The sequence below is a fragment of the Scomber scombrus genome, chromosome 15 (genome assembly GCF_963691925.1).
Source record: "Scomber scombrus chromosome 15, fScoSco1.1, whole genome shotgun sequence".
In the NCBI taxonomy this organism is placed as follows: domain Eukaryota; kingdom Metazoa; phylum Chordata; class Actinopteri; order Scombriformes; family Scombridae; genus Scomber; species Scomber scombrus.
Window position 1 is genome coordinate 28046070 of NC_084984.1, and position 23228 is coordinate 28069297.

Sequence of the window (23228 nt, forward strand, 5' to 3'; positions counted from 1 at the left end):
TCTCCACTTGGAACGTAAATGGGCTGGGGAACCTCGTCAAGAGGAAAAAGGTCATGACCATGCTCAAGAACAAACTATGATGTGGTGTTTCTCCAAGAAACACACATGTCAAAAGAGGAGTCTGAGAAGGTCTGTGTAGGATGGGTTGGACATGTTTTTTACGGCATAGGCTCTAGCAAAAGCAAGGGTGTTATAATTTTAGTAAGTAAACATTTCTATCTATATGAAGCAGAGTGGGGCAAATACTTACAATTTTTAAAGGGCTCCTGAAAAGGGTCATATAGTGGAGAGATGCAAGTTTTCAGTCATTGTGGATAAATAAAAGACAGTGCTTCTTCTTACCCTTTTTTTTTTGTATTTTATTTTGCTATTATTGCTTTTTTATTATTTGTTAACCAATTATCTACTTATGTAGTATTTACTTTATTTAGCTGTTGTACTGACCTTGTCTGGAGTCATTTTCTGTGTCTATGTTTTTTAATAGTTATTTTATGTTTTGTCTACATTGATGCAGTTAGCGTAGCTGTAATAGCTGTACATGAAGGAGCACAATGGTAGATGTTGATAACCAGAAAGGGATCAGTGTGGATGGTGATGACTTTCATTATTGTTGAAATAATGAAAGTAAAAAAATGTTAATTACAAAAAAAGAAAGAAAATGACGTTCTGGAATAGCGTCTGATGGTATAAAACAGTTTAATCATTTATTTATATCATCACTGCACAAATCAGGGTTATTTTGGCCTTCATTAATTTAAAGAGTTCAGTCTAGATCTGCTCTATGTGTAAAGAGTCTTGAGATGACTTTTGCTGTGATTTGGCGCTATATAAATAAAGTTGATTGATTGAAATCAACTGCTTAAAATCATCATACTGCCTCTGACTGCAGGTCTGTGGCCACTATATGACTGTTGTTTCTTCATTTATTAAGGTTTTGTCATCATGAAGTGAATGGATTCTTTCTTAATAACCACACCTTCTGATATAGATTCCATTCATCCAGCTCTTTATAACTTTGTGCTACACTTTGATGAAACAGCTGTCTGCTGCTGCTGGAAACTGGGCTGACTGAAGCAGACAGTAAATTCAGCTATAAAAACTCAACTATGAGATCAAGGAGGCTAAATTTTCAGAAGAGCAGCAGTGTTGAGAAAGTCTTGTACACATTGACAAACACACACAGAAGTCTCATTAGTCCGTTGATTCAATGTTAATAGACCAAATACTGATTGGTGGACAACTGAAGAGCAGATGCTAACAGCTGTAAGCAGCACCCTTTTTAAATTAGTTCAGAGCAAACATCAAACTCCTCCAGCTGACTCTCATTAATATGTACAAGATGTGTAACAGTGCGCTGTATCTTTAGATGTGATTCATGTTGTACACAGAACTAACACTTAGTGACATGTGAATAATACTCACGGCAAACTCCTCAGGCGTCACCTTCAGCACATCGAATACGACGGCATCGTAGCTCTTGGCGTAGTCCACGCAAGGTCCATCCAGAGAATCTGAGCTGCTGCTGGCCTGACAAACACACACACACACACACACATATTAGCCCATCAAACTGACAGCCATTCAACAGTGCAGTTTAACAATCTGGACACTGCTCTATGCAGCTTTTAACAGCTTCTGACACATTTATCGTCACAGTGTTTATTGCTTTTGCCGAGTTCTGAATGGAGTTTGCAAAATGTCATGAGTCAGCTTCATAAATTCTCTTTATGCACTTTATGAAAACTGTACCAAATCATTCACTGCACACCTACAACACATCATCAAGAGTCCATTCACAAATTTCCTCTACACACCTATTGACTTTCTTGATTGGTTGCCACCTTCCTGCTCCTCAAAGAATCACACTCCTGTATTACTACACCCTCTTCTAATACGAGTCTCCCTCTATTCACAGTATTATAGTCTGCTCCATGCTGACTGTCTCAGTATTAAACACAAAAGTGGGCGATCCATAGAACAATTCATGGTGAAAGTACAGCCTTTTAATCACTCATCACTATCTTCAGATCCAGACAGCGAAGGCAAATATTCCTGCTGACTGACACCTGACTAACCTCTGTCAAAGAGACAATGATGCGAGATATCCAAGTTTTTTTTTTCCCCCTTTCTTTTTTTGTTGGCCTTGGTTTAAGTTTCCTTGAATAAAAGCTGCTGGAGGAAGGATCTGCTTAAATGTTGTTTTTTAAATATCCGGTTTTTGGAGGTTGTGTTGTGCTTTGTATTATTTCTTGGAAGTAAGGAGCTAAATTTGTTTAGACTGAGAAAATATGATTTACTGTAGCTGATTGCTACATATTTACACTGATGCGCGCACACACACACACACACACACACACACACACACACACACACACATAACTGTTGCTTATGTTTTTGAATAAAAAAAACTAAACTGAGCAGCAGCTTTTTCCACTGATAGTCTCTTTTATTTGGGTTTTGGTAGAAAAAAAACAACAACAAACAAAGTCCTGTGCACATCCACAAAACCTCTGTGGACAGTTTCTGAATGCAAAATATAATTAAATTGGATACAAGCAGTAACTGCACACTGAATAAGAGCTCTATTTACTTTATTTGCATCATTTAGACCAATTACAGGACTTCCTCAAGCAACCATAGGTAAATAAGGCCTATATTTAATTAAATAACCTGTGACATCACAATCATTTAATCACATTCACATGTCGAGATCTTTAAAACTAACATCTTGGACAGATATAGAAAGGATGAACAAAGAGATAGACTGTTAATCTAAAATTTGCTGTCATTTATATATTGTTATATTTCGCTGCCTATATATTTTATTTTGTTATTTTAACATGTTCAAAATAATTAATTAAACTAAAACTAAAGACACCATCAATATAAGAACAATTAATATCAAAATAGTGCCTGACTGATTTATATATGAGCCTTTCACAGATATATGTATTCAGATATGTGCCGATATGAAAACTCCTTTACAGAACATATAATGCAGAAATTGTTGCTTGGGGTGATTTAGAAATGGTGTCATTACGTAGTTTGTCCAGCAGAGTGCGCTTCAACTTCATTGTTTACAATACTGTCAGCCGCATGTGAGGCGGAGACTATCAGAGCTGACGGTAGTACCGAGTTGGAGTCAAGCGATGTCTCCACAGTAGTGTTGCCAATTAATATGTGAAATACATACTGAGAAGTTAATAAATATTCAAAATGTTCAGTATAATAGCCACATTAGCTAGCCAGCTAACCATGTAACTGTTAGCTACTTTCACAGCTCGTCAGCTAAGTGGAAGCTAATGTGTGATTTTGTTCAGGACTCACAGTTTAGTTTGTCTCCTACTGAACTACTACAGTCATTATAGTTCAAATACTGTTGAAATATTCCTCTAAACATGTGTAACAGAATAACGTTACTATTCACTCTGCTGTTTGTGAGTTATTTCTACATTAACAGTGAAATATTGATAATGGCACTTATTAATAAACAAGCAAAAAAGCATTTCTAATTGGAGTTAAATCAATTGAAATAATGACTGATACCGTACAGTCTACAGATGTTTACTTTGCTATTTTTATTTTTCATTTCTAGAACTGCTTAATCATGTTAAATATAATTCATTAGTTACTTGTTTAATAAAGCTGCCTCATATCAGTGCAAAATCAGAGAACACTCCACCTAGAAAAGGTCTAATTTCATTCCTTTAAAAAAAAAAAAAAAAAAAAATCATTATATCGGCCACCATATCGGTTATTGGTGAATTTTCCCACTATAAAATCGGTATCGGTTTCAATCAAATTTGACCCATTTTTACATTTGAGAGCTGTAAAAACACCATATACACACTTCTTTAAGTCTGACTTTTCCAAATGTGACCCACAGTTTACAATAATGGAAATTAAATGCATCAGGATTTTTATTTTATTTTAGTGCAGCTGATACATATTTGTATATATGCAAATATACAAATGTGACCTGTGTTTATAAAAAAAAAATTCAAACACGTTGTACTCTTCATATTCTATAAAATGTTCTCCTGAAACATAAAATAGTTATTCTGAATGTCTTTTTTTCATAAGATGAATCAAACAGAAGGATTAACAACGTAACGTAACAATTCATGTATGAATGTGAATTGATGTAGAAACTAATTATGAGCCAGAACATGAACAGTATTTAAGGATTAAGTCCATATCTGTCTCTCCCCATCACAAAAGTCACAAAAAATTACAATGAAAAGTAGAAAATATCAAACACTCTTTTCATATTAGTATCAGGGTTGGTGCCATACCTTACCAAGACACTAGGGGACCAAAGGACTCATTTAAAAACCCTTTCAGTGAAGAGTGATGACAAGGCCTTTTGAGGTCATGTCATCACTCTTGACTTGAACTACTTGACTTGACTTGAGACCGACATGAAACCCCAAATGTAAGGACAGAGATCTTAGTGGCAGTTCTGACGAGCTGAAAACTGTCTTATTGTCACAACTTGATGCAATTTAGAGCCATGTCAGGTGTAAATTAAAAAAAACTATTTCTCTATTCCTCAACAACAACAGATTTGATAGATGACTTTAACAATTTATTAATTATCAACCAAAAAATACCAAATATTTCAATGCTAATAAAAAGGTCCCAGCTTCTCATATGTGGATTTGCTTCTTTTTCTGTGTTTTAAATGATTATAAACTGAATATATTTGGGTTTTATACCAATGAAAAGACACAAGAAACTATTTGAAGATATTGCACTGGGCTCCTCAAACTTGTGATGGGCTTTAGTACTGGTTTTGGATATTTTATTAAATTAAACAAATGAGTCAACGATAAAAGTAAGGGTTAGTTTCAGCTCTAGACTGTGTAGATATGTTGGTGAGAAGCCTTCACTTTAAAGTTCTCTGAGACCAAGTGTTTTGTCAAATGTTGTCAATTTTGTCAAGATATGTCAATTATCATTTCCAAGCTGTCAGCACAAACAAGCTGCCACTCACAAACACACATAAACAGACAGATATAGCACATTTAACAAGTGACAGTGGACAGTGAATGGAAAAAGATGGTGAGAAGCAGAAAATGGTTAGAGCATTTGAAATGTGGCTATACCACAACATCACACACTTAAGAATAAATAGAACTTACATAATATGTTTCACTGGGTTATTACAGTGAATCAAGGATTCCATCCAGTAAAACAGATGCTATATTCCTGGCATGTTACTCATTTCAAATTATGATAATGTGACATAAATGTCTCTGATGTTTCCTCTGGCCTCTTTATTTAGCCTTGATTCAGACGGCTTTGAATTTTGACTTTGTGTTCTTCCTGGACTAATAGGCCTCAGGTCTGGCGTTTTAATCAGACGTTTTTAAATAAAATATTATTTGGAAAAAGAGAACAATAGGCATGCAAAAAAAGACACGTGCATAAATCATTTTTAGTCAACTGGTGGAAAAAACAGCCTCTCTGCCCAGCTATGGACAGGGCTAACCGAGCCACTTCATCTATCTAACACTTTGTTCTGGAGCACAACTTCCTGCACAGTCTTTCAACCCCATCTATCAGCTATATACCTTTCATTTCATGGTACTACACTGATTGAACCCATATCATTGTACTAATTACTGCTAATTAGCCTTTGTACCCATAATAACATGGTAATCAATTCTCTTTTTAGATTGACTATAAACACAACAGAAGCCTATCTAATGTGACTTTAACTGTAAGTCTAGAGATTATTCTACATGCTTAACATAATCTTAACATATAATAAACTTAAGACACATGTAATTCTACTTTCCTCCTAAGTTCTATGACATGTGTTTTCATTTTATAGTAATCAGCATTCTAATGCATGAGAGAAGTACCAGAGGAGTGTAAATCAACACGTCTGAGACAAATCAGTTGTTCCTCTAAGAATCACAAATGTTCAATATTTAAGAAATATGTTATTAAGTAAAACTCTTATGGATAGTATAGAAAAAATAGATAAATGTTAAATGTTATATATACAGCATATGTATAGATACTATGCAGACATCATTTTATTATAATGAAATATTATTTTATACTGCTGTTTTGGGGTGGGGTTCAGTTTACTGCAGAAATTGATTGGCTGTCTGCTCTTGTCTACTTTTGAAAAAGTAAAAAAGAAAAAGTCTAAATTTAATTTCACAATTTCATGGTTATATCAACTACTGTTATATATCTATTTATTCATAAAATGATGATTTTATTTCGCCAGTGTTGGTTATAAACATGTGCTGGTGATCTGACTGATAGATTGTTACATTTTTGCATGTGGATTGCAGGTCAGGGGGTCAGGGGGTCACAGGGGGGGTTGAGGGTGAACACTTGTTTACCAGATGACTTACCATGATTAAGACTAGAATTTTGTAAAATGAGGAGATCTGCAACAAATGAATATTAACATTATGCAGTTATTGTTATTAGTATTATTTGCACTTATTTGTTTAATCTAACAAAATGTTAAGATAAAATCCTGACATTTAACAAGCTAGAAACACACAATGTGACACTTTTTCTGCCAATCCACCCGTCAATGAATGGACTACTCACTTCATTATTATAGAGTACAGTTAGACTGATTTCATGCTTTAAATTATATGTAACTTGTATACTTGATTTGTTTCTGTTACTAACTAGGGACAGGAGTAGGAATCTAACAATAGCTGTCATCTCTGTATGTAGAACATCTGTGCTTCAACTTGTTTGTAATGGGTGGACGTGGCACTACATTAACTTGTATTGGTCCCTATCAAATAAACTGAATAAAATAGAAAAATAAAAATGAAATATTGACTATACTATGATAACATGATCATATCTTCAAAATATGATGATTCCACTGAACTTTAGAAAACAATATATTAGCAGTAATACTCAGCTCAGAAGGTCACAACAACAACATCATTCAAATCAGCTCTTCGGGATGAAATTGATTGATTAAATTGATTATGCCATTAAACACTGTTTCACAGATTGCAGTGTGTTGTCTTTACATTTTTGTTCAAACACAAATATGAAACCCAAAATGATTTTGTTTATTATTGTAGAAGAGACATTTGGAACTAAATATAAAGATGAGACCAGAATTTTTGGGGAATGAAAAATCTAATCAATTATTAGAATATTTGCAAATTAATTTTCTGTTGATCCACCATTGGATTAATGGACTCATCATTTTAGCTGTAGATGAAACAAGTCAAATGTGGTGTGAGTGTGGATAGCAGTTATCAGCAGTGGCTCACATCAGGGCTGGTATTAGTAACCAAATACACTGATACCAAGTAGTATCCAAACATACCTGCAATTGATCCTTTTTGCACCCAGAACTAGAAAATATGGCTATTTGTATGAACTCACAGCCAATCAACGCAAGCGTTCTTCCATTTAATGTGCCATGTGATTGGCCCACTGCCACAGCAGCTACAACCTGTCTGTGGTATCATTTTAACTCAATTAAAGGCTTCTATTCACATGATTGGTATTGAATGACGTACTCAACTCAATCAGTATCACTTTAAGGGTACTTGGATTGGTACTGGTATTGTCATTGTTAAACGATACCCAACACTACTTCACATCCAATGAAAAAACAACCTCTAATTAACTTATAACTAACATTGCTAATTATATTTGACAAATAATTAACTGCTAATGAGAAATTCAGTGTGTATTGGAAAGCATATGGACTGTATCTGAGGCGTATTGCTATCCAGGTTCAGTTTGTTGGCAATCTGAAAAAAAAAGCAGCTTCTTACTGTGTTCTGTTACTGTCATCACGGAGGAGAAAGTGTGGGACTGTACTGCAGCCAGCACAGGAACAGCACCATGTTGTGGTTGGCTCCTACTCTAATCACTAATGTTTATGATTTCTGCTGTACTGATGCAATGCTGGACCGCTCTACCTTCCGCCGTCATAAAGACTGATGTTGGGCAAAAAAAAGAATAAAATGTTAGTAATATTAGCTGCTCGTGAAAAACTGCAAATCACCGCGATAATAAAAGCTTTACTGGCATGCAGCTCGGTCCAAGAGGAGGGAATATTCATCAAGGGTATGTACGCATGAAGCACTGTGGAGGAGCGTGTTCTTACCTCTGAGGTGACTGAGTTGATGCTGGTGCCATCCGAGAGCCCGTTCCTGCGATACATGCTCACAGAGGGACTGGTGGGATGCACAGGTCAGGGCGACAGAGGCCTTTACCTGGGTGCCACACATAACCTCTTGTCCATGCCTGCAGACAGAAAACACAACTCTTTAGAATCTCTTCAACCATGATCTGCTTTGGGGGTTTTTTGTGTACATTTTTTCATTTATTTGTTATGACTTTTTACTCCTAGATGCTATGTTGCTTTTATGCTTTTGATTGTTCAGCACTTTACTGTTTGAAATTAGCTTTTCTGAATAAATTTGACTTGACTTGATGATATAATCACAGAGTCTGATGTAATACAAAATAGTTTATTGTGGTGAGTGATGTTCAACACAATAAACTGTTGATGCTTTGATATGTGATCTAACAGATATGAGATATATCTTGATCCTCTTTCACATATACGTCATATTACTTCACTACACCCTCTCAACACTTTCAGATGAATAAAACTGGAATGACACTTAAACAGGAAAACCCAACTTTTGGTTTGTTTACAAGCTGCAGCCCCAGCAAACCCACAGTATAAACTGATGACAAATCAGCTGCACTGCAATGAAGACAAAGGCCTTTGTATCAGCAACGATTCATGGTTTCACCCTGCATTGCTTTTTATTCATTTCAAGTTATTGTTAAACTTTATTAGGCAGCAAACAGGAGAGAGAAAATACAGGGAGAGAGATGTCGTCCCCAGTCTGATGGAGATATCACAGTTAATCGCCAGCACTAGAGCTGCAACAATTATTCAATAAGTCGATTGCTGACTATTAAAATAATCTAATTCAGTCATCAATGAATCATTTTGAGTCACTTGCTTGCACGTGCTTCACAAGGCAACAAAATAATAGACAAACCATATTTAAAAGGAGATCAAAGCAATTCAAGGAAATGTACAACTCAATTAAAATGAGAAAAGGCTCTCTGATAATGAAGTATGTTTTAAGAAGGGACTTAAAAGAGATCAGCAATTCAGCCTTTAGTCCTCTGTGACAGTAATCTGTATATGTTTGGGTTGTGGACTGCTGGTTAACACATTTGAGAATGTCACATTGGTCTTTGCAGAACAGTGATTGACATTTTATGGACCAAACAACTAATCAATTCATTGACAAAATAATCTACAGATGAATCAATAATAAAATAATGGTTAGTTGCAGCTGTAGTCAGCACCTTCACCCACCAGCTGTCCTCTGACTATGCATTCTACCAGAGACCAGAGTTACAGTACATGATATTTTTTCGACCATGCAAGAATTGCATGTGAAAAGCAAGGCTACAAAATAAAAACAAGACTGTCACATGTCCCTAAAAGTTCCTATTCCCAGCAATGAAGACAAAAAAAAAGAGAAATGAACCCACACTGAATCAATAAATTTGCTGAAATTATAGTTTATGAGCAGTTAAAAGAATGAGAAAAGGCAAATCTGAGAAAGTAACATGAACATAGGAAAGTATGTGGCTTTTTTCTAATGATGGAAATCTGCATATATATAAACTGGGTTGTTTTTTTTTTTCTTCCTGCAATGTCTGCAAACTAGTTCAGCTCAGATACTCATAAAACCTACCACAAAAACTCACACATGGAAGCTGATAGAGTACAGGACCTAGAAAGAATACACAGATGATAATAGCAGCAGTAGCAGCAGAGCAGCTGTCTGCAGTGTTAAGATGCCCTCTAATGTTAAACTGAAATGCTGCATGTGTGTGATAGCTGCACTGCACTGAAGATCAGTTTATTAGTAACAGGTGAGTCATAACATATACCAAAAGTGCAAGTTAAATGGTCCCTTCAAGCTGATGCTGAGATAACCCTTATGACACCACTATGACATCATCTATGAGGGTTATTATCTCAGATTTGACAAAGCCTGGTGGTAAGAACACTACTGAGAAATGTACATACACCTCACTGATGATCAGTTTATTAGTTACTAGTAGACCTGTCACAATAACTCAGAAATAATCATGATAAACAATATTATTGTCATTTGAAGATCATTTTATCATCAGGGTTGTCTCAGCCTCAGCTTAAAGTGGCTATTTAACTTGCACTGTTGGTGTATTTAGTGGCTCACTTGTCACACCTGTGCTGCACTTGGATATGGAGTGTGAATAGAAACAAAAACACATCATCATGTGATTATGTCATTAGAATTAGGTGTGCTGGAGGTTGTTACTATCACAGGGCTTTCCACATCATGATGCAATGACTGTTTGAATCTTGATGAGTTTCACTCAGAGGAAATGTATTCTAAGAGTTTCAAATGACCAAAAGCATATGATTGCTCTCTTTTTTAATGAAAATTAAGTTGGCTTCTCTGGACACCTTGATGATCCAGTAATCATCACACGTAATAGCTTGCAATTGTACTTGGCATCACAGTGATATATATATTAACCATTTACAGTTAAATACCACCTTAGTGCCATATATAAAATAAAATCAGACTTTAAAATGGGCTTTAGAATTTTAGAATATTTTTTAAATGACTTTTTTAAGTTAAATCCATCACAAAAATAACTGCTTACATTCTGGGAAGGAGGTATTTGCTCATTTAAGTTTCATATTGTGACATGCATGTGATCCTGTTGATGATCCATTTATACATTTGTGGTTAAGACATTGTTGTACAAAATGTAATGTCACATGTTGCTCATCACAGTCACGACTACGAAAGCGTATTGCATTCATTTGAAAAAATGTAAAAGCTGTTTTTCTGTATTAACGAGATAATTGTACCTGTTTTTCTGAATAATAATCTGATCATCTCTTTAGTCAACCTGAATGCATTTTATATGCATCATCTGCTACTGATCCTGGAGAAACATCACAATGTCCAGCAGATGTGACTGTGCTTTCCATCTGAACAACCTGAGGTTCCACAAAGTCTACTAACTAATGACAATAGCATCTATACGACTTAAAGACAGCAGAATCTCCCAGTGTCTCAAACCCAAAACAAAGTCAAACTGGATTCAACTAAACAAGCAGGCCATGTTTGCTTCCATTAAATAAAGCTCTCAACAAGGGAATTAAAGCGTCTGTTGTTTAAAATGATCTCCTTATTTCAGAAAAACTGAAAAATTATTCAGAAAAACAGGAAGAAATATCTTGTTCATTCAGAAAAAAAGTGAATGCAATACGCTTCCGTTCCTGTATTGTAAATTACAACTTGAAGCTCCAGGTAACATTTTATTGATTTACATTAAAAAGTGAACAGAATAATTAATAATAACAATACATTTGTTGTGCACATAAACACTGAGGTTTCTGTGGTTATTTTACAACAGTCTGCTGCTGGTTGAACACAGTTTAACCAGGAGATCTGCCATGTGTAACTGTGCACATGAGTTACATCATTACTTTCTGCCCTCAGATGGATTTACAGTCACCAGAGTAAAGGCTATGAAGTATAGGATGCTAGCTTTGTGGACGATAGATACAGAAAACTGTCTGCAGGTTAGAAAGAAGTGATGTACCTTCAACAAATAAAGTGACATAAGTGTGCTGAGCTTTCCACCTGCTCTATGCAGACACACTCAAACTTGGTACAAAGATTTGATTTATTTAGTATGATTTGTGTTGTTGTTCTACATGTGTAGATGCCTGACAACTGCAACTGATACCTGGAATATAAGAGTCTTCCCAGGTGTACAGTTGTAGGTGGATTATCACCTGAAAGCACTTTATCTGATAAACATCTGAAAAATGACACAGAAATCTGGCAAATACAGAGAACGGTGTATTGTTCATCATTAACTCCAATTCAAATATCAGAAGCAGTCAATTAAGCACATTTCAGCTAGTGTTACGGCCATGCTACTGCTGTACATGTTTAACCCTATGTTGCATCATTACAACCATTGTCACAGCACAGAGGAGACTTGGGAAAGTGTCACCACACACACACACACACACACACACACACACACACACACACACACACACACACACACACACACACACACACACACACACACACACACACACACACACACACACACACACACACACACACACACACACACACACACACACACACACACACACACACACACACACACACACACACACACACACACACACACACACACACACACACACACACACAAGATGGCAGTATACATCAGTATTAATACATCCTCCAGCCACAGCAGGAGTCCTACACTGTGTCCACTTATGGTGCTTTCCCACTACACAGTTCCAGCACGGTTCCAGAACAGACCTTTTCCATTACAAAAAGTACCTACTCAACGTGGGCGGGGTCGTCATAGCACGGCTCTGTGAAACTGCTGTGACTTCGTTGAAGGATGAATGAAGGACATGGAGGCAGTGGTGTTGCTGCTGTATGAGGCTTTTTGTCACACACAAAGCAGGAAAATTGAGCCGTATGGCTGTAACTATGGTAACACCGTATAGCTGTAACTATAGTAACACCGTATAGCTGTAACTATGGTTGTAACGCTGCTGCCGGTATTTAAAAATGCCGGGTTTGATTCTTGTGTGGGACGGCTCATGACTCTTCCAGTGACAACTCTTCTGACCAATCAGTGGCCGGCAGTCTGTTGACGTCACATTTAGTATCGGCTCGCTTTTACTCTTTACTTTTAATAAACCCTTTCTCTTTTCTCTCGTATCTCACTTATTTATTTATTCAATTACTTTATTTATTCACTTATTTAAATTATCTAAACATTTATCATTTATTATTTTCTCTTGTGTGCATTGGTCTCAATTTTTGTCTTTTAATTTGTTCTTTGTTTTTTTATTCCTTTTCTTTATGTTGTCATTTATTATGTCTTATTATCAGCTTCTCAATATATTATCAATAAAGTTTGAGTGATTGATTGACTGACAATGCGATGCACAAAGGAAATAGAGCTGCTATTGTATTATTGTATTCATTCCTGTTAGTATACAAATGCTTAAGGATACTGCTTTCTTAAATACAGCACCAACTGCAACAACCGTGTAGTATAAAGATTGTATAGTTTTGCATTACCAGCATGGTGAACTGAGTATTGAGACAGTGATGCTAAAATGCACCAGCGGTTATGACTGCAGACTGTTTGTTATGCAGATACAGCTTCACACATACTGTGTTCCTTCCTCTACGTGGCAAGAAAAACTCATTAAATACACACACTGGAAGATTTATGTGGCATGATGGTGAGCAGGGTGTGCTGAATGTCGGAGGAGAGTAGAAGGAGTGAATGAAGGAAAGAAAGAAAGATAGAAAGTAAGAATTCAGAAACTTATTAACAGACCTTGGAAACAGAAAAAAAAACATGGCGTCAGGTAAAATTCTTTGCACCGCACAGCACTCCCTCACATTACTAATATACCCACCTCTGCTTACACTGGCCATAATTAAGCCCCCTCACTGAGCAAACACCTTTTTAAAGGAGTCCCTGAGAGCTTTGCAAAAAGGGGTCACAGCTAAAGTATCTCTGTAGCAGAATGGTAATCAAATTTTAAGGAGGCATCATGTGTGGCGGGGAGAGGGAGGAGGGGATGAAAGAGTCTGTGAGGGCGCTACAGATACAGCAGCTATATATTACAACTCCTCTTTGCTATCTGTGGAAACCAACTGCAAACATATTCCAACAAAGATGAAGATGAAAGATATAGATAAAAATACAAATATATAAATCAGTTTACTCATCTTAAGGAGTAACAAGAAAACTGATGATGTCATTAGGGTTATCTCTTATAGAGGTTGACCCAAATTAGGGACTACAAGTCAGGAAATGTTGCCCTTTGCTGATTGGCTGTAAACACATGTCAGGACTAGAGCGACTACAGAGATACTTATGAGAAGGCTGATTTTGCCGAAGACTTTGTCATGCCCGATTGTTGAGATTGAAGACTACTGGCAGCTAACAAAGCCATCTCCACTGTAGGCATTGATGAAAAACAAAGATTCACATAAGTATCACATTACTTATTTTCTACAACACTGAATCTATTCACAAATGGCAAACATCTACTATTATACTAGTAAATAATGATGTTACAATGGAGAAACAAAAACAGACCATGCCCATTGTGGGACTGATAAAGGAATATCTTAGTTCATCTTCAAACTAGACAAGAGTATGGGCACATTTTGGATTTAATTGCTTGGTAATTAGCTGTGCTATAAGGTGTAAAGTATTTTGTACATCTTCGACTCTCTATTACAAATCAATGAAAGCACAAATATGGCTACTGCGTGCATAGTCTCACATTCAGTAATGAGAAGAGGCGAACCTTTCCATCAATGCTCTACTGTATATCACAAAGTGAATGGAAGAATGTAAACAGTTATATACTATACATCTGTCCAGTGTTGTGTGAGTCACATCAACAATCAACAGGTGAAGTCCAACTATAAACCAAACCCAACACCACTGGCATGCACAACAAGACTATTATTATACCTGTGTGTCAATCATAAATCCAGGTTTGGTTGAACTTCACAGTAGCCATCAGTATTTTGACATAATTGACATGGTATAATGATGAGCTGGAACAAGGATTAATGCCAACACAACTCGTATCGTAATGACACTCTTTAGTATGACTATATAGTTTTTATATTTTCCGGCTCACTCTTGTGGTAAGATAGCTGCTGAGTCCTCATGTTTGTTGTCACGGCTGTTTTTTTACAAACCTGCCAAAGAGCCTTCTTTATTAGTACTAGGGATGTGTCATTAAAACACAACAATCGAATAACCGTTGGCAGGGTCTAAAGTCGACCTTTGTGTTGTTTGTTTCGTTTTTCATTGACAAACTTTAATGAAGAGTTGACCTGTGTAGTCTTGTAATAAGGATTCATTAACAGCTACTGGAGAGCAATTTTCAATTTCAGCCACTAGGGGGATATCTAAGTATTTGTAAAGCACCTCCACCTTGTGTTGAAGTAGAACCTGACACAAAGTGAATTTGTACTGCTGCCCTCGGCTACTTTGACTTAGTAGTGAGTTAGCCTGCTAGCTAGCTGACTGGAGGGATCATGATGCAGATGAAGCCACACAAACGTCCAGCATGGAAAAACTGCTGACTCGTGTAAAAAGCTGCTGTGACGGTCACTGAGGGAGACGGACCTGACGCTAATCCTAAAACTAGTACGTCAATATTTATAACAGCTCCTCCAAAGTGTGACAGAAGTCGCAGAGACAACATTAACGCTATGTCTCTCATTGCTAACATGATTGTAAAGGAAATGCTCAACAACTTCTATGATGGGTAGGAAAAAAAATCCACAGTTTTGTTTTAGGGCTGATTATCATCATTTATACAAATATACGTTTGTGCAGTTAAAGCTTGTTGTTTGTTTTGCAAATATTTGATTCATTGCACTGCTTTGCTCATTACTGTCATTCTCAGTTTTATTAGTTTACCGATAGGTCAAGGAGCAATAAGTGAAGCTGATGGTGTATTTTAACAATGCCCTGCCAGAATCACAAGGCAAACTACTTCAAAGGGTGTGTTGCACTTATGGACTGTAAATGTTGAATCTGAACAGGTCATTACAGTTCAAATTAATAATTACAACAATGGTTCAAATTTCAAATAAAAAGTGACAGCACTAGTGTGACATCATTTTAAGTCACAATAATGAGATGTGAAGTAATTATGATGAACTTTTATATATAAAAAAATCATAGTTTACAGAAAATATTGATACCCTTCAACCTTTTTCAAAAATACAATAATACAAATGAGTGGCCTGGCCAAAAATACTGGTACCATAACTTAGTATTTTGTATTACAGCCTTTTGAGGCAATAATTGCAGTCAAGCTCTTTCTGTAACTCTAAATACGGTGACTACACTACTCCACCGGTAGTTTGGCCCACTCCTCTTGAGCAAACTACTCCACTTCTGTCAGGTTTGATGTCTCCCAACTGCATGGTTCAGGTCATTCCACATTATTTTCACAACTTGTTTGCTTTGGCCCACTGCAAACCAAACAGACATGCACTGTTGATAAACTGCATTATGACTTAGGTTATATTCTTTTTAATAAATAACATTTAAATTTAAAATCAAATGAATGTCCTGATTGGTGCAAGCTGAGAAGTTGATATTCAAACCATCAAAATTAGGTATGTTTAGATCATCATACATAATACTAGTGTATGAGTTCCATCAGTATTTAAACATGCAAGAATTGCGCATACATCAGCTTTTAAATTGTGCAATGTCCAGAAATTATTTAAATTATTCAGTTACATATTTATTTCTATTTATTTTATCTGTTTTTAACAAAGCCATGCTCAAAATGTCATTCTACTTTGCATGTTTGATGTTGTGTTGAATGACAATAAAAGGAATCTCGAGAGTGTCTCAGCATTTAGAGCTAAGCTTTATGTTTTCATAAACAAAGTCAGAACACAACTTCATCAGAATAGTTTTGACACGACTGATTGGCTTTGATTTTTAATTCTTGTTCCGAGGTCAGTGGGGCAGCACAGCTGCTGACAATGATTCATGAAGTATACTGTTCCACTAGGCTGAATTTCATGTTCTTGGCAGTCATCCCTCACATGTTGATGAGGATGACTCATGTAGTTATTGCTGTAATCTCATCATGTTGAGATAAGATCACTGTCAAGAAAGGTTTGGTTGAAAATGATCTCATAACCGTATGTTCAGCTTTCAGATCAGCTCTTATTCTGCTCCTTGTAGGGCCTGGCCTTGCTCTCTATTGGCTCACTCATGGAATGTAAAGAGGATTCAATCAACATAGCTGTCTGCTTCCATTTTGGATTGAACTTGAACTTGTTTTTCCCCTACACATTCTTCAAAGGGTGAAAAGGGGTAAAAAAAAAAAACATGACCAGTTTCCCAAAATCCAAGCTGACAGCCTCAAACGTCTTGTTTGGTCCACAACCCCAAGATATTCTGCTTACCGTCATAAAAATGAAATAAATAACTAAATAAAACTGAAAATATTCACATTCAAGAAGTTGGAATCAGAGAAGTTGGACATTTCCTTCTTAAAAATTACTCCAAATTATTGAATAGATTAACATAATAGTTGACGATTAATTTAATAGCCAGCAACTAATTGACTAATCATTGCAGCTCTACTAATTACTACTTTTACACACATGCAATAGGATGTCTTTTGTCATTGGGAGCACCTGTTTGAAGACTGCTGAAGGATAAGACAAGCATCCAATGTCAGGCTTAACCAACATCTCTTACATTAAGAGTCTACCAACTGAGCTTACAGGACTGCTCCTGTAGCAGTCATTTTTTAAACTGTAAAGTAAACAAAACTTTTGTGCAATGTTTCAGAAACAAAGAACCGGCTTTCCAATTCTACCAAAACTAGGATGGTAAAAAACTGCTACTATGAGCACTAATAGATTAATGGTTGCAGCCTTTCTTTAAACTTAAAAGCAACAAACTCAATTAGAGAAAAGTTCTAAATTAATCTGTGTACAAAAATAGGAAGTGAAAGATGGAATGGACAGCCTTTGTTCTGTGTCATGAGCTCCATGAGACCCTTAAAAGTAAATAAAACAGGTGAATTTGATGTGAAAAGACTTGAGGGTATTGACATCTACCATCACAGCTTTTTTTTTTCTTCTTGTTTGTGAGACCTGTACTATGATGCAGAATTTGGGGTTAACAAGGTTTTCAGTGTTATGAGAGTGGTCCACTTATTACCTGGGTACATCGCCATGGAAACTCATACTACACAACTCCCCTGCTGCAGAGCAGATTATGTTTGAGATAATACATCAACACATATAAAAACACCACCTACTGACCAATCAATTCTCCTGGAAAATGGCATCACCATTCCTAGAAGATCCCATTCACTTTGGTGTGTGAATAGTGCAAAGATCTCTTAGGAAGGCAAGAGCTTTGGAGGCCGAACCTTTGGCTTGCTTTAGAAAATTCTATTTGGTTTCTTCTGTTTTTTGACTAAAAGCACACCATTTTTTATTCTCCACCTGAAAAATGTTCAGTTTAGTTTATTTTTTTCCATTAACCTTAAATTTTGTAACCTTAGGTTACAAAACCTTAAGACTCAACTTATTTTTCTTGACATTGTGTTGACCCACGCAAAGTCTGATTAAAGACTTAAAGGCTTATGAAAGGAAAGTTTATTCAGCAATCAACGAATATTACAAAGATTCAATAAAGCCTGAATGCAATCATATACCACGTCACTTCAAACATGGACTCCTTGCAACAGACATATTTTTTTCCTCCTTTTCCTCCACAGCACAACTTAACAGTTTCAGTCATAATTTTGATCAATGAGGCATTGTTGGACGTTTACATTTTTCAAAACAAAAGACCAAAATGTTACTTTCTACTGTTTTTTTCTGCTGTACCAAAATCATACTGATCTGTGATCCTAAAACAAAAGGTACATATTGAACATACCTGACAGTGAATTTAGTGTACCATTACACCCCTACTTAATGGTACACTTTGCTTTCGAATCACACACCACATAAATCAGTCTAAGTATGCACCTTACATGAACTTTACTTAGTTCCATCACAGATTCCTTTTATGGGACATCTAGTTAGAAAACAGTAAATCTGATGTACATGGGTCTACAGAAGTGATGAAGTCCCTCTCTGTCCCAGTCACAACTAATGTGTGGATCGTTCTTGGAGCTGGAAGTGTAGCTCACAGCAGAACTGGATAAGTGATGCCTGACACATGGTAGAGTGAACAGCATGTGGAGCTTCCCCAGGAGGATCATTTTCCTATTGAATGCCATTTAATAGGACATTTTTCAAATTTTGTCAGAATGACAACATCACATTGTAGAACCCCCTGAGGGTCCATGTAACTCATCTTGGTTTAACTTTCAAATTTAGAAATAAAAATAGACAGAGACTAAGTTGAGTTCTGAACTTTCAGCTTTTACCCCTCAGAACAGAGATTTCCAAGATCTGAGACCCTCAGACAAAACTGGCACAACTGCACCCTCCCAACACCACCCATATACCAACACACCTTGGGCCAGTTTAAAACTGTCTTTATGTCTACTACTTTTCAAAACAGGGCAAATATGTTAGTGATGTAATCAATTAAATGTGTTAGTTGAAAGATTTGTGGTATTGGAAGTCTGGCATTAAAGCTCTGAGCCACTTCATGAACATACAAGTGGATATATGTCTATTACAAGGAACTAATTTAACTGACTCAAGAAACAGTTGCAAAATCATCTCAATCCCCCCACAACTTCCCAGCCACTTACAATTCAAGGCGAAGAGAAGTTTATTAATTAATAATGAAAGAATTCAATACTCCAACAACACTATAATCTCATTCAGAAGGAGGATTTGTCATTATTATCTCTATTTACAACTAGGCACGGACCAATTACCGGTTTCAAGGTATACCACGGTATGAAAAAGTCACGGTTTCAAAACCACTCAAATTGTGGAGGGGGATGGGCTGTAGGGGTTTTGGTTGCAGGAATATATGCAACATCTTATGATTACTGGGATTACTCTGACCTGGATGTTCTCGTTTTGTTTTTTTGCTTTGGTCTGGTGGTGTTGTTGTTGTTTTGTTTCTGTTTTTGTTTGTTTGGTTCTTTTTTTAGTCTGTGCGTGATGCATATTGGTATTTGCTGGGGGGTATTCCAGGTAGGAGGTTCAACAAACTCTGAGTCTAACCCAGAACTCTGAGTTGACTTACTCTGAGATTGGAAACTCTTTGTATCCGGTTCCAGAACAGCTGATCTGAATTAGGTAAATCAACTCTGAGTATGTTAACCTTGAGTTTAGCGCGTGCACGACCACTATACAAAGCCATCATCAATGGAGCCCCGATACCTTGATTCACCATGGCAACTACTGAGAAAAAAAGCTCGAGTTACGTCACCTCACTGTAACTGTAGCTCCCCCTGCAGGCCTGTGGTGAATATGAACATATATTTCACAAAAAGTAACATCGCTGCAGACGCTAAGGAGAGAGAAGCAGCATGGGAGAAAACTGCTGCCTGAGTCAATGCTTCAGTTTTAATGCACTACTCCACTGACTTAACTTACCTCACTTAAAATTGTAGCATACAGGTGAAAAAGTGGTGTAATGTATTTGGAAGCAGCTAAAAAATAAAATAAAAAAACATAATTCAGAAAAGTAAGGCACATTTTGCTGGGCTATGATTGTACCTCGCTTTGATTTTATTCATAGTTGACGTAGGCTATTAAACAAAGTCAATATTAATTCAGTGGCTATTTCAACATGTAGTAATTTAAACCCCCAACAGAAAGCTGTTTAACACATATGTCCTCTCATCTAATATCCTGCTTAGTAGATTAACATTTTACACTATTTTAACACTTTTATTTAACATAATTTTACATATAATACATATTGGAGTCATTGATTATAAGACTAACATGTGACGATGTGTAGGCCATACATGAATATTAAATAAAATAAAATTAGATTAACAAGAAGGCAGATATGGCCAGACAATGTTAAGAAATGATTGAGTGTAATGAACAGTGATACTGTTCTAACAGATATTCATCTCTGAATGAAAGCACATCCAATTGAGCCCTGAATACATCTCCCGACATAAGGCATTGCGAAAATAATTCTGCCTCGATATCTATCGGATTGCGAAGAAACGGACAACCCATGTCTGTCAGCTTGCTGTCTGGCAGGTGGGAGGAGACAGGTAGAAACTCAGGGTTTCTAACAGAAAACCTGCCAGCGAGCAGGTTATGTTCACAGAGTCAGTTACCATGGTGACTGACTCAGAGTTTCAGTTACCTCTCTTTCTGGAACGGATAACACGGAGTTTCCCTCATCTCAGGGTTAACTTACTCTGAGTTTTCACATAACCCGCTTTCTGGAATACCCCCCTGGTGTGTAGATCGATGTGTTTTTCTTTTGTGGGGTTTTTTGTTTTCTTTCTTGTTCATTTTTTTTTTTTCTCTTTCTCCTTATCTTTGTTTCCTTAGTTTATTGTTTATGGTGGTATTGAAAATGCTCAATAAAAGTTAAGTCATAAAAAACAAAAAACAGTTGTCATCAGCACAATAATGGTCATATACTGACCAGTCACTTTAGATTCTTTCCGAAATACTATGTGAGAACTTGTTCTAAAAATCATGTGTATTACATCCACAAATATGTATTTATCGTTATCATAATTCTTTCTTAAATACGTCTCAACAGGTTTCCCAGAGAGCTTCATCTCCAACCACATCAGGACTGCTTCTCTAGGACTGGCTGCACGATTGTTGTGTCACCAATTCTAGACAGATTTGTCATATTGAATGACATCTCAGACATTGTAACTGGTGTCACAGATACCACCAGTAACCTGCCTCTACAGAGGCCATGTTGCACAAACATCTACAAGTACAACAAACCAACAAGAGAAAACAACAAGGCTTTGCAGTACCTTCAGTAGCAGTGTCAGATACAGCCAGGCCTGCCTACAGTAGTTTGGGGGACCACAGAAACATCACACAGAAGCAAGACTCAGCTTTGGCTTCTTCCTGTCCAACATAAAGGAAGCAGTGAAGGAGGGAGATGGAGAAAGGTACTGTTGTTCTTCAAGACCTGTGGTACAGTACACTCCTCCTGACCTTGCAGATCAATGCCACTCTCTCCCCACCCTTGGCACAGTCTCATCTGGAACAAGTAATGGAATGGAAAGCGAGGGAGAGAAAGATAATCTCCAACTAATTTACACTTGGAACACCTCAGCAATTTCATTTTTGAAGCACATGGGTGCATGAAGCAGCAGACAGGATTTTACAGGGTTTTACAGGTCCTTATATCAAGTGGATTAAATTGTGAAAATGTCTTTAATATGGCTACATAGATTAGTGTGCGAGCCTTGAACTATAACTGTAAATATGTATCTATAATTATATTGTTGTATTTATTCATTTTACATGCAATTCTATATCAGGGCTAGTTCTGTTTCTATCTGTAAGTTAAGTTAAGGTAAGGTATGGTACCTTTACTGATCCCCATAGGGAGAAATTCAAAAACTGACACAACAGTAACCACGTGATGGTGAAAGTGCTAAAAAAAAAAAAAAAAAAAAACGTTATACAATAACAATCTCTGTGTGAAATAATCTGCAATTATATAAATCTGCAATATACTTAAATTCCTGACACTATACAATTGTGAAATATTCCTGAGATTTACAAAGTAAAGTTCAATGTTCCTGGGATTAAATAATAAGGACAGCCTCAGGCTTTTTAGTGGGAGTGTCATTGTTCTATTCATAAAGTACAATACCAAACTTTGATTATTGCCTCTAGCATTATTTATTACATTAATGATTTAAAACAAAATCCATCAACAAGTTAAAAGAAACTGACAGTTTTAAACAACAGTCAGTTTTTATCAATTGCATTTGGTCAAGTAACATATATAGCTAAATAATTATAATTCTGAGGAGTAAATCAACTAAATAAATGAATTAGTACACCAAACAGTGACAGAAGAAAGTCCACAGCTTAAGTAAGGCCCACTCTTCTGAGTCATTAAAAGAACCTCTAATGGCCTCCTGCTGACTAGTGGTACCACATTTGAAAGTCTGGCATGCTGTTTGTATTCCCATCTCAAAGCTCTCATCTTCCTCATCAAAGTAAACCATGTAATCCATTTCAGGCTCTATATCCTCAATATCATCAAAAACGTCACTGATTACTTGCAGAATTCTCCTGTATGTTGTAATCTAATTACTGGAAGGCTGAGTTGCTAGTGTCTTTAACTAATAAGGTCACATTAACATGCCGGATTAAAGATTTCTCCCTATGTGTTACTTCTCTACATTTCATTTGACTCACTTCAATCTTGTTTTAATAACTCATGTTTGTGAGTGGGCTCTCCACAAACATCAGTCAGCTGTTTAATAGTATACCAAATTGTATGTGATTGCAACCTATTTCTGCCAGCCCTTTCAACCTGTTGAGCATCTTCTGGCGATGACATGACAACGTGTGAAACTATAGTCAAATTCAAGCCCATCCCAAGAACTGTTGTTGCAACAGCTCTGCAGCTCCCCTTTCCATTAAAGGATGCCAACACTCGTT

General features: G+C 36.5%; 1 protein-coding gene across 2 annotated transcripts in view; it reads right to left on the bottom strand.

The window, feature by feature from the left end:
- The window catches only part of LOC133995353 (ras-specific guanine nucleotide-releasing factor RalGPS1-like), a 139277-nt gene that overhangs the window by 110759 nt on the left and 5290 nt on the right, over positions 1-23228 (bottom strand). For both annotated transcript variants that reach the window (XM_062434713.1, XM_062434712.1), the window contains exons 2-3: positions 8123-8262; positions 1423-1527 (exon numbers count right to left, since the gene is read on the bottom strand). In XM_062434713.1, the coding sequence (XP_062290697.1) occupies positions 1423-1527; positions 8123-8179 (162 nt within the window). In that variant the 5' untranslated portion in view covers positions 8180-8262. The remainder of the gene's footprint in view (positions 1-1422; positions 1528-8122; positions 8263-23228) is intronic.